Raw genomic sequence first — 12,473 nt, 5'->3', positions numbered from 1 at the left:
TATCTGGACAGTATCACAGACTGAAGCTAGAAAGCCAAGTTCTTTTAGACCTGCGACAGTGCTGCGGCACTGTTTTCCGACTGCCAGTAATACGGGATAAAACGTCAGAGGCATTGATTCACAGGCAGAACACAGCAGGTGGTAACAGGCCCCCATGTTACCCATGTCTTGCCTCCATGCCAAGAACATGGACCCCATGATGCTCTGACAGGTGTTTCAGCCGCCTGGAGGACCACCCACAATCCCCAACATGTGCGTCTGTTCCCCACCAAAGTGACTTACCTGAGCGGTTACTGGCTTTGTGTGATTAAGGAGGAGTGACCGTGGACCTGATCTACCTGCCATCTACATTGGTCCCTGCTGCCCACAGCAATGGCAACACCGAACAATGAGAGCCAGAGTGCGTAACTACCTACTTGTCTTTTAAAAGTTAATTATAAGACATCTCAAGCACAAAGAAAATCACAGACCATAAGAGACACCATCAAGGTTACATATTGAAGATGCACACTGAACAAATCATTTTTAGACCATGCCTATTAAAAAAAAACCTGCAACGTTTTTAAAATTTAACATATACACTTATGTTTTTTTACTTTTATCTATTTTCTTTTTATGAAACATGTACACTTATTGGTACACTAGTTTAAACTGTCTTTTAGAATGCCACTTAGTAAGGTATTTCCAGTTTATTTCTCCATCTCCCTCCTCTTTTGCTCACACAGAGAGCCCAACGATGAGCTTTTCTGTAGAGGTGTCCTGTGTACGTGTGTGACAGTTTCTCTATGGTGGACACAAACAGGCAGAACTATTGGATATTGGTCCTTTGCAATTCATGGGTTACAAATTATCTTCTCCTACTCCGTGGCCTGACTTGTTCACACTGACATTGCAATAGGCTTTACTTTTTATTTTTTAAATTCTGGTAAAATACACATAAAATTCACCATTTTTTTAAGTGTACAGTTAAGTGGTATTACATACACTCACACTGTTGTGTAACCATCACCATCATCCATTCCACATCTATTTTCATCTTGTAAAAGAAACTCTATACCTGTTAAGCAATAACTTCCCACTCCCTCTTCCCCGAGCCCCTGGCAACCACCATTACACTTTATATTTTTATGATTTTGACTATGCTAAGTACCTCATATAAGGAGGATCATACAGTATGTGAACAAAAAAGGGGCCACCCTGACAAGCCTGACAAGTTCAATAACTGAACGTAACCACATGGGATGTTTTGATCACATAAAAATTTCTAACTCAACAGGTTAGAATAGAAAGTCACATCCTAAGGCCTATATGAGATTAATCTCTACCCTGTCCATTGTTTTTGTGCATCTAGAATAACATACTTAAAATGTCAGAATGGTTTCTTTTCCAGACCTCCAAAGATAAACACCCCAGTAACTCCAACATTCCTCTTTACTATCTTCTACCCTCATACCTCTATAAACTATGTATGTTACATGTTAACTATCCTGCACCCACCAATATAAAAGTATGTATTTTCCCATTTTACTTTTCATCCGATACTAGCTATTTCCCCACTTTACTTTCTCCTGCCTCCTTAATCTGCCTCCAATGGATTTCGTGTAACCTTCCTTATGTTTTCTCCTTTGATTCTAAAGTATAAACTGCAAAACTGCTATTCCTTGGAGCATTATCTCAGTCCACTGGCCCCAAAGCTTTGGCTCAAATAAACTCTTTAAATCTTTCTTTAGGTTTGGAATTTCTTTCGTCAACAAGTATTTGTTTTTTTGTCATTGGCTTATTTTACTTAGTATAATGTCCTCAAGGTTCATCCATGTTGTAGCATATTGTAGAATTTTCTTCCTTTTAAAGACCAAATAATTATGTACGTATACCATCGTGTACATAGACCACCTTTTGCTTATCCATTCATCCATCAATGGATACTTTGCTTACTTCTGTTCTAGCTATTGTGAATAATGCTGCTGTGAACATGGGTGTATAAATACCTCTTCGAAACCCTACTTTCAATTCTTTGAGTATATACCTAGAACTGGAATTGCTGAATAATATGCTAATTTTATTTTTAATTTTTTGAGGAACCACCATATATTTTGAGGAATCATCTTCCACAAATGGCTGTACCATTTTACATTCCCACCAACAGTGCACAAAGGTTCTAATTTCCCCACATCCTCCCCAACACTTGTTATTTTCTGACTTTTGAGCAATCCTAATGGGTGTGAAGTGATATCCCATTATAGTTTGCATTTCCCTAATGATTCGTGATGTTGAGCATGTTTTCATGTGCTTACTGGCATTTCAGATATCTTCTGTGGAGAAATGTCTGTTCAAGTCCTTCGCCCATTTTTGAATCAGGTTGTTTTTTATTGTTCAGTTTTAGAAGTCCTCTATATGTTCTGAATATTAATCTCATACATGATTTGTAAATATTTCTCCCATTCTGTGGGCTGTCTTTTTACTGATAGTGTCTTTTAATGGACAAAATCTTAAAAATTTTCATGAAATCAAACTTGTCTATTTTTTGTTACCTGTGCCTTTGGTGTCATAACCAAGAAATCACTGCCAAATCCAATGTGAAGCTTTTGTCCTACGATTTCTTCTAAGAGTTTCATTGTTTAAGTCTTACATTAGGTCCTTGGTCGACTCTAAGTTAAGTTTCATATATGGTGTTAGGTAAGGGTCCAACTTCATTCTCTTGCATGTGGATACTCCGTTTTCCCAGCACCACCACTTATTGAAATAGGGTTGTCTTTCCCCATTGAATAGTCTTGGCACCCTTGTCAAAAATCATTTGACCATGTAGGTGAGGGCTTACTTCTGGGCTCTTTATTCCACTGGTCTATGTCTGTCTTTATGTCAATACCACAGTTTTTTGATTACTGTAGCTTTGTAGTAAGTTTTGAAATCAGAAAGTATGAGTCCTCCAGTTATTTTTCTTTTTCAAGATAGTTTTGGGTTTTTGGGGTCACTTGAGATTCCATGTGAATTTCAGGATGAGTTTTTCTGTTTCTGCCAGAAACATCATTGGGATTTTGATAGGGGTTGCACTGAATATGTAGATTGCTTTGAGCAGTACTGACATTTTAACAATATTAACTCTTCAAATCCATGAACATGGGGTATGTTTCCATTTATTTAAGTCTTCTTTAATTTCTTTCAGGAACGTTTTATAGTTTTCAATGTATAAGGCTTTTACCTCCTTGGTTGTTAATTCCTAAGCAGTTTATTTTTTGATGCTATTGCAACTGCAATTGTTTTTGTAATTTACTTTTGAGATTATTTATTGTTAGAATATAGAAATGCAACTCATTTTTGTGTGTTTACTCTGTATTCTGCTACTTTGCCGAATTCAGACCTTTGAGCAACATAGGTTTGAATTGTGCAGGTCAACTTGTACATAGATTTTTTTTCAATTGGGATTTCCTATGTCATTTGTGAAGAGTTTTACCTCTTTTCCAGTTTGGATGCCTGTATTTCCTTCTCGCCTAACTGCTCTGCCTGGGATTTCCAGTACACGGTGTTGAATAGCAGCAGTGAAAGTGAGCGTCGTGGTCTTCTTGTTCCTGATGGTAGGGGGAGAGCTTGCCATCTTTCACCATTGAGTGTGATATAAGCTATGGATTTGTCATAAAAATCATTTTCATGTTGAGGAAGTTTGCTTCTAGTCCTAGTAAGCTGAGTGTTTTTATTGTAAGAGGATGTTCGATTTTGTCAAATGCTTTTCCTGCGTCAATTAAGATGATCACGTGGGTTTTTCCCCTTTGTTCTACTAATATGGTATATTACACTGATTCGTTTTCGTACATTGAATGACTCTTACACCAATGGCATAAATCTCACTTGGTCATGGTGTATAATCCTTTTAACATGCTATTGGACTCAGTTTGCTTGTATTTCTGTGAGGTCGGCTACAACTCTGCCTTAGCCTTCACCTTCTGCTGTGTGGGACCCAAGGATAGGTAACACGTGCCATTTACTTTTAAAAACTGCAATATACTATCTTTTTGGTTTCTGAATTAAGTTTTGCTTTGTTTTTTTGAGCGAAGATGTCTGAGACTGTGAAATGATCTCTGATAAAATCAGTTTCCTGAAAAAATTCAGTCTTAAGTTTGACAGAGAGCAGATGAACTGTTTTTTATTCTTTAATTATGATTGTGACCCCAAGAGATAAGTTAAAAAAAAAAAAAAAGAGGGAGGGTTAGTGTATCCTATGTCAAATGTCCCTGTTCTGTTCTCCTCGCCATCTCCTCAAGGAGGAGGCACCATGGTGGCTGCGCCTCTCACAGGCAGAGGCAGGAGGACTCAGAGCACATACTGCTCTGATACCTCTGACGTAGGCCAGGTGTTCGTAAGCAGGGACAGCTACAAGCCCTAGTGACAGCACGGCTCCCAAAATAGCACCTTTCCCAATACACTTGCACGTTAGAGCTCTGTGCTTCCACATAAGAGCGACTTCTTATTGCTGGCAAAGAAAAAGGCAATCAGGTAACACAAGCCTCAGGTTTTGGACAAGCTGTACCTATCTGAAATATTCTTGTATCACCAGCTAAGAGTATAGTAACAAGACTTCATACACAAAAAGATTCCAATAGAACATATAGAAGACATACAGAAACAATGTGAGAGACTTCAAGTTAACAGAAAAGCTGTTACCATTATAAACAGATACTGATGGTAATGCACCTTTCGAGACTATCCTCTATCCAACCCACTAGGAACAACACTGTCCAACAGAAACAAAATGTAAGCCACATAAGCCATTTACAATTTTCTAGCCAGCCAAACAACATGAAAGAAACAGGTTAATCACATTTTATTTAACCTAATGCATCAAAAATCATTTCAACATGCTATCAATATTAAAAATTACTAATGAGACATTTTATATTTCTTTTCCTTGTAGTAAGTTTTTGAAATCTGGTGTGTATTTTATACTTACAGCTTATCTCAATTCAGACAGCCACATTTCAGTGCTCAATAGTCAGCCACATGTGGCTAGCGGGCTATCATATTGGCCAGTATAGCTCTAACACCTTCTTTGCTTATCAGACTATTTGACAAGTAGTTAAGACTCAGCTCCAATATACAACTGGTAGAAATATAAGTTGTAAATTAATTAGTATACCACTTTAGAAAACTACTTGGTTCTATCCATGAAAACTGAAAATATACACACCTTATAAACCAGGAATTCTGCTCCTACCTGTAGGATTCTACTTCTACCCAACAGAAATTATGTACACACCAAAAGACATTTATAAGAATGTTAACAGCAGTACTGTTTGTAAAAACAAAATGCTGGAAACTACTCACAAGTCCATCAACACTAAATGGATAAATAAGAGACGGCATGTTCACACCACAGAATACCACACAGGCGATGAGAACGTACAAACCACAACTACACGCAATAACATGGGTGACTCTCACAAACATAACAGTGAGCAAGAGAAGCCAGACACGAAGGAGTGCACACTCCTGACGCCAGCTATTAAAGCTCGAGAAACCAGTCAGGAGCGTGGCTACCCTTGAGGGGCAGGTAACGACTTGAAAAGAGGTGCTGGGTGCGGTTGCTTCTCGCCCCGAGTGCTGATTATGCCTGTGCCCGTTTTGTGAAAACTCACCTACACACACTCTGAATTTGTGCCCTTTTACTATATATACTTGTGCCCTTACGTTATACTTCAAGATAAAATTTACTACAACAACAAGACAAAACGCTACTAGCTCCAGCTGTACGCCACTCAGGAATCTAACTTCTCCGTAACTACAGTCAACATTTTGACTGACTTTAGGGTTTCCCCAAAGCATTGAACTTTTAGAAAAACATCAAGATGACAATCACGCCGTGGTTGCAGTCTCCTCACCCAACCAGGAACGACCCGTTTCCAGGTCTGGGTTCTCACCACAGGGACTCTGGCCACAGGCCTACAAGGGCCGGATCCAGGAGTCTGTTACCATCTGACGTCAGCACTTTCACATTTCTCTAAGCTAAAGCAGAAGCTTTTGGTTAAAAAAACCTCAATATGGAAATAATGCTTTCCTTGACTAAATGTTTTACTGCCCTCTCAACATGCAGTAGGAACATGCAGTAAAGAAGCCGTACTTCTTTACTGAAATCTCTTTCCTCCTTTTGAAATCAGAACAAAAAATGGCCTATTTCCAAAGACATGCCCATAATGACAACTCTTTCAGACACTCCATCCTCCCAACTGGCCAACATTCACTTTACTTCACCTTTGATTCTTAAGTTTATCGTCTAAGGGGTGTCTGTTACCCGCAGAATGTCCCTGAGACATGAGAAATTTGGTTTGCCCAGTTGAGACTGTAAATCAGAAATACTATGAGATATAAGAAGCAATCCAATTTTGCTTCGGCCGGTAAAAATGGAATTCTATCCAAACCCTATCCGTCTGTAGAGAGCATCTCTGAATCATCAAACATACATCAAGTAACTGTAACAAGCCTACACTTGTCTTATTTCCACTTGAATATATGAATTAGCTCTTGTGATTTGTAACAGTGATTCTCAACCTTTAATGGGCACAAGAACCACCTTGGGATCTTGTGATATTGCAGATTCTGATGTAATGTGTCTGAGGTAGGGCCGCAATTCTGCTACTGCAAACAAGTGACGCTCCTGGTCTGAGGACTCAGCTTTGAGAAGGAAAGACCTGGGAAAGGGAGGTGGGAGCACGTATCATGCCTGCCTTTGGCACAACAGCCACTGGATGTTTGGTCCATTTGCTATTAAGAGTCATTATTGATAAATACAGATCGGCTCATGGGAGTACCACCCAGAGAATCACCACTACAGAAAGCAATTGTCACGCTGCCAATGAACAACTCCTTCAATGGCAAAAATTTAGACCAAATAAAACTTAAAAGTAAAAAGTAGGGATGAAGTATAAAGAAGAACACAGAAGTGGCTCAAAATGAGAAAAGCCATTTTGGGATTAGCCCCACATGTTCACTTGGAATGCAAGACTTACACCAGTGAGCGCTAACGTTACCACGTTTCCCCAAATATAAGGCCTAGCTGGACCATCAGCTCTAATGCATCTTTTGAAGAGCAAAAACTAATATAAGACCCGGTCTTATTTTAATATTATATAAGATCTGGTCTATAATATAATATAATGTAATGTAATGTAATGTAATGTAGTGTAATATAATATAATTAATATGATACAATATAATACCAGGTCTTATATTAATTTTTGCTCCAAAAGACCCATTAGAGCTGATCGTCTCGCTAGGTCTTATTTTCAGGGAAACATGGTATTTTTTAAAAGAGACCTCCCCCATCCAGAAAGAAACAAGACCTAGTGCTTCATTTACCACCACCATGATCTGAAGAAATACAAACAAATGCAGCTCTTGCGATTCTTAAGGTAAAAAACAGTAAACAACAGAGAAAAACCATTATTCCGACTCACCTTATAAGGGCAAGCAAATTGTCAAGAAGTTTCAGAATCTGTTCTGTGCAGGGGTTACGGAAGACTGGATTTCCAGTGGGCGTATAACCCACCACGAATCCCCCAGCTTTGGCCTCTTCGAGGTCGGTGGGCCAGCAAGTTCGTTTCACAACACCCAGAATGCTATATACACAAAAGCTCATCTACGGAAACACATGCAAGGTAACATAAAAGGGAAAGAAGACAGTGCTATTAGATATAAGGTTATGGCAAAAATGATACAGAGGCTAGAGAGAAGGAAAAGACCCCTGGCCCCACCTGTCCCTTCCTTTAAGGTCAAGTTCAAGAGGGGTCCTTTCATTGCCATCTTAAGGTACAGTGAGTGGTACGTTCTAGAAGGATGTCCTTCCAGAGGCTGCAGTGAGCATTGCAGAACCCCAGTTAGAAGGTGGCTTGGATATGCTTCAAAAAAAAGTGTTTAGACTGACAACATTTTATCTTGATTTTGAGTTGACCTTACACCCTCTGGCTTAGGCCTTCGCAGCTTTTGCCCTCATCCGCACTCACATTACTCTCAACCAACCTCCTACTTGCCAGGTTAATTAATATGACTTTTGCCATAATGGAGCCAGGAATAATGCTGATTTGAACAGCAAAGAACTGAAAAATCTCAGGTTTGCAAGTTAAGCCATCTTTCAGGACTTTTTACATGCCAGAGAGCAATGGCAGGGAGGACTCACCCTGCGGACCCAGTTCTGACCTACTTCCTCATTATACCTGCCGTCTTCAGAGCTATTTACAGATCCTTAAAGCCAAAATAATGACTTCATAGAAAAGACCATCTGCTCTGCTGTGGGAACTAAGTCAAGAATTCAACACTAAAGAAGAAAAGAAAGGAGAAGCTTAGGGAAGTGAAGATTCCTAGATTTGTCACCCGTATAGAAAAACATAAATGACAACACCCAACTCCTACCCGTGACCAATTCGACTTCCCAGTCCCAGGAGAGGCTTACTCACTCGTGCACGATTTAAGCCACAGGGATCCTCCAGGCCCGAGTCACAGCTTTTCCGATCTGCACCCACGTAGGCAATAAATGCATCGACATCTGACAGCACTCTGAAGGTTGGGGGGAAAGACAAGTTATGCCACGATTTAAGCAAGGACAATTTCTTTCACAAGAGCTAATAAGCTATGACTGTTTGGCGCCAATGAGCAGTTGTTACAGTGCAAGGAGTTTAATCACATTAATTGTCAGCTTTCATTTGAAAGCTTAAACTTCTCTTCCGATGTCTAAATGTTATTAGCAACACTTTATGAATCAGAAAGGATATAGTATGAGAAGGCTGCGTGGGCACAGATGAGTGTCTGTGTGGGGCTGATTATGTATGGCCCCTATTGGCTGTTCTCATTTCTCCACACGTGCCGGTGCTACAACGCAGACACCGCAGATCTCACTCTGTGGCCTCCCAACCCATATGATCCATTTTCACTCATTTCTTCGTCCTCCCTACACTTCTGTTCAACAAGGGGTTATTTTCAGCAATTAGAGTACAAGACTGCTTTGAGAGACCTTCAGATATCACACTGATCATGAGATTACGCCTCGGTATCTTTACATCCCCATCCTGGGCATAGCTCTTGAAATGGAACGGGGTGCTCAAGTGCAGTGCCAGTCAGTGGCAAAGGATCTCCTCTACCTGTGCATGTCTTCAGAAAGCCAGATGCTGGCCACTGGTGCCATCAGCTCCTCCAGGAACACCTTCTGACGCTCATAGTTCTTGAATTGGTTGCTAATGAGAACCAGCGCTTCCATGAGGGCACACTTCTCCATTTGTGTCAGGAGTAGCTCATTGGAGAGGAGTTGCTTCACATGGTTATAAAGCATGTCAAAATTGGGCTGCAGATCAATAGGAAAAGAAAAATAGAGGTGGTAAAGTCTGATTTTCAGAGAGAGGTGGTCACTCATGGAAGGTGGAAAGAGGACCAAAGCATCCCAGGAAGGTCAGGCCTATAAGACTGTCTTTAGTAATGCAGGTATAATGTTCCTTTGCTTGGACAAGCAAAGCAATTTAGGCAGAAGGTGGCTCCTATCTTTAGTATTTAGATAACTGCACTTTCCCATACAACGACTATGAAAACAATTTGTCTTTTCTCTACATCAACTTTTACAGTATCTTCACAAAGATCAGTTTGTTTACATGTGTACACACACACACTGCTGTGTGTTCACAAAAGAAATTTTTGGTTAATTTATAATCTGGAGTAGTGCTAAATTTCTTCTAGAAACCCTCCAAAAAATATCGGGGTTCACATTTGGCTTCTCTAGAGATTGGGCACATCACCTGGCAATAATAGTTAAGAACATCACATAGTAAAGCAGCGTACACTGACGGGGAAAACGTGGCCATCCATACGGAAGAGAACTACTCATTTTGGGAACACTTTGCATTTTTAACTTCGTTATTAAGTAGGAGAGGAAGAAGACATCAATTTAAGAACGCTTACCCTTAGCAAAGCTACAGCTCCTAGTTTGCCCTTTACATGAGGTATGAATAGGGCTGCATTGACAGAGAAACGTAACCAAACTTGACAGGTCTCAGTGGCTTACCAGTACAAGCTGGGGGTAGTCACGACATATCTTGATGATGGAGGAACAAGCATGTCTCCTCACATTCCTCACTGCCCGGGTTCTGGGGGCCTGGGAAGAGATATTGAACAAACTTGGAGCCACTTTTAATATAATTTACAGATGCTGTACAGAATCATGTAAATACCGCTTTCAGAGACAAATTAACAATCAATTTTCGTAACTGTGGGAACACGATGGAGTGACATTTATAGTCACCATGAATCCACGTTTACTGTTTGCCCTAGAGTATCTCCAGTACAAAACAACTTATCCTATGACCATCCCCTGCCTTTACTAACCCCTTCTACTTAAAAAAAAAAGTACACATTAGGCATTCATACTTTTGCTCTCAGAAGTTAGAATTTATTGGTTGAATTAATGGTCTTACCTTACTTTCTTCGACAGTTTCAAAAGTGACAGATGAAAACAGCTAAGGGGAAGGAAAAAAAGGTCACTCATCAGTCCCAAATGCATCAAGTTATTTTACACAGAAGTTATAAAGTTTCCAACAAAATCCGAAAAGTGTTACAGTATGGTAACAAAAGGGCTTTCAATTGGCATTATTACAAAGTTTCAGATGTTCCCTTTCTCAGATAACTACAAGAGGCCCGAGAGTCACAATTTTACCACTAAACATTTTATAAAGATAAAGGTTACAGAATCCTAGCACCATCTATGCCATCACGCAAACACTCAGCTATGGTAATGTCTCTTCCTTCTCTTTCTACTAAAAGTTAGTGATCTACCCTCCCTGGTTCCATTGCGTAAGTTCCCATTTACTCTTTAACCCAACACAATATGATTGCTGCCCTCGTCACTATGATGGAATAACATGCTAACAAAGGTCTAATTGAGAAACCCAGTGGACATACTCCAGTTCTTAGAGAATTTCTGTTGCAACAAATGAATCCACCTTTTTGAAGTTCTACTGGCCTTTGTCACACAACATTTTCCCCATTTCTTTGGCTATCTCTTTTTTCTTCTTTGGGGCTTCTCATTCTTTCCCTCCACCCCCAGTGGTGGTGATCTCCAGGGTTCCCTGCTTGAGGCACACGTCTTAGTCTACAGACATACCCTCTTTCCTAGGGCTTCACCTCTACTCTTGGCACTTCTATGATGATGCTGCCTTAATTTTACCTTGTAATTTTCTAGAGTCTAGACCTTTAAACCTCCAATAGCCAATGAGGTGTCTCCCCTAGTTGTTGTACATATACTTTAAACATAGTATTTACTCCCTTCTGTTCCTTACTTCTAATCTCCCTCCTGGATCCAGCATTCTCACTCCGGTGGTGCTCCACTACTCACATAGTCACCTCAGCTGAAAACCTGAAAACTGCATATTGACCTTTCCTCTAACCAATACCCTCTCAATCTGACAGCACACTCCGATTCCCTCCCTTTAGGTATTCTTTTCCATTTCTCACTGGACACATCTATTACTTGCCGTGCCACACAGGTACATCTGTTTATGTGACTTTCTTCCCAAACAGAGTGCTCCTAAGGGTAAAGCTTTTCCTCTAGCATGGCACCTGATCCACAGTAAGTACTGAGTAAATATTCGATAAATGAATAAACGGCTGTCTGTTTATTAGCTTGTCTCACACAATTTCGAAAAGTTACAAAAAAATTAGCTTTGAAATGCCAAAATAAAGTTTACAAAGGAGACGGAGTTTACCTTAGAGAAGACCTGGGGCAGGAATTCTGGTCTGTAGGTGACAAATGGAAAGAGTGCTGAGACATCAGTGAGGACACAAGACAGAATGAGGGGGTCCTTGGTGTCAAAGTTCAGTACCATCTGTAATAGCTCTATTCCATCATTAACAGGGATTTCCTGTAACACAGACATGAAAAGGAGGTTGACACGGCTGATAACCACTTTCACTGAACTTCCTTTGGACTCTAATTTATAAATACATAATACAGTTGCCACATGTTTGTTTTTTTGTTTTTTTTACTGCGTTTTAACCCTTAAAATTCTGAGCATTACCCCATTTTACTAAGAATTGTCATATATGATGCCACCATGAGCTATCTTAGGGATACCGCATCTCCTATATATACATGATAAAAAATTGAGAATATTTTCAGTTCTTCACCATTGTAAATAATGCTAATATACATGTTTGCAAAAAAATTTTTGGCTACATTATCAGTTGTTCCACTTGAATAAGAGACTTTTGGGGATGGCTGGAATTACTGGGCCAAAAGGTCTGAATATATAAGTCAAGTTGCTTTTCTTCTTTATAGGTTGTATTAATTAATTCTGTATCCATTAATGTGTCCCTTCTTACCATGTTCTCAGCAGAGTTTATTGCCTAAAACTTTTACTTATTTAGTAAGTAAAACAATTAAGTTTATTTAAATTTGTATTTCATCGATTTATTAGGTTGAGGTTTTCCTTTTTCATATGTATTAACACTTC

The 12,473-nt window shown here is 39.6% G+C and overlaps 1 protein-coding gene across 1 annotated transcript in view; it reads right to left on the bottom strand.

Moving 5' to 3' along the window:
• XPO5 (exportin 5) overlaps nt 1-12,473 on the bottom strand; it is a 42,756-nt gene that overhangs the window by 9,545 nt on the left and 20,738 nt on the right. The window contains exons 15-20 of the mRNA XM_019738445.3: nt 11,727-11,882; nt 10,440-10,481; nt 10,031-10,120; nt 9,120-9,319; nt 8,439-8,538; nt 7,443-7,624 (exon numbers count right to left, since the gene is read on the bottom strand). Coding sequence (XP_019594004.1) covers nt 7,443-7,624; nt 8,439-8,538; nt 9,120-9,319; nt 10,031-10,120; nt 10,440-10,481; nt 11,727-11,882 — 770 coding nt within the window. The remainder of the gene's footprint in view (nt 1-7,442; nt 7,625-8,438; nt 8,539-9,119; nt 9,320-10,030; nt 10,121-10,439; nt 10,482-11,726; nt 11,883-12,473) is intronic.

Source organism: Rhinolophus sinicus, chromosome 2 (genome assembly GCF_057876585.1).
Source record: "Rhinolophus sinicus isolate RSI-liver-muscle chromosome 2, RSI-T2T, whole genome shotgun sequence".
NCBI lineage: Eukaryota > Metazoa > Chordata > Mammalia > Chiroptera > Rhinolophidae > Rhinolophus > Rhinolophus sinicus.
Note: the sequence above shows the minus strand (reverse complement) of the source record. Positions and strands in the feature narration are given on the sequence as shown.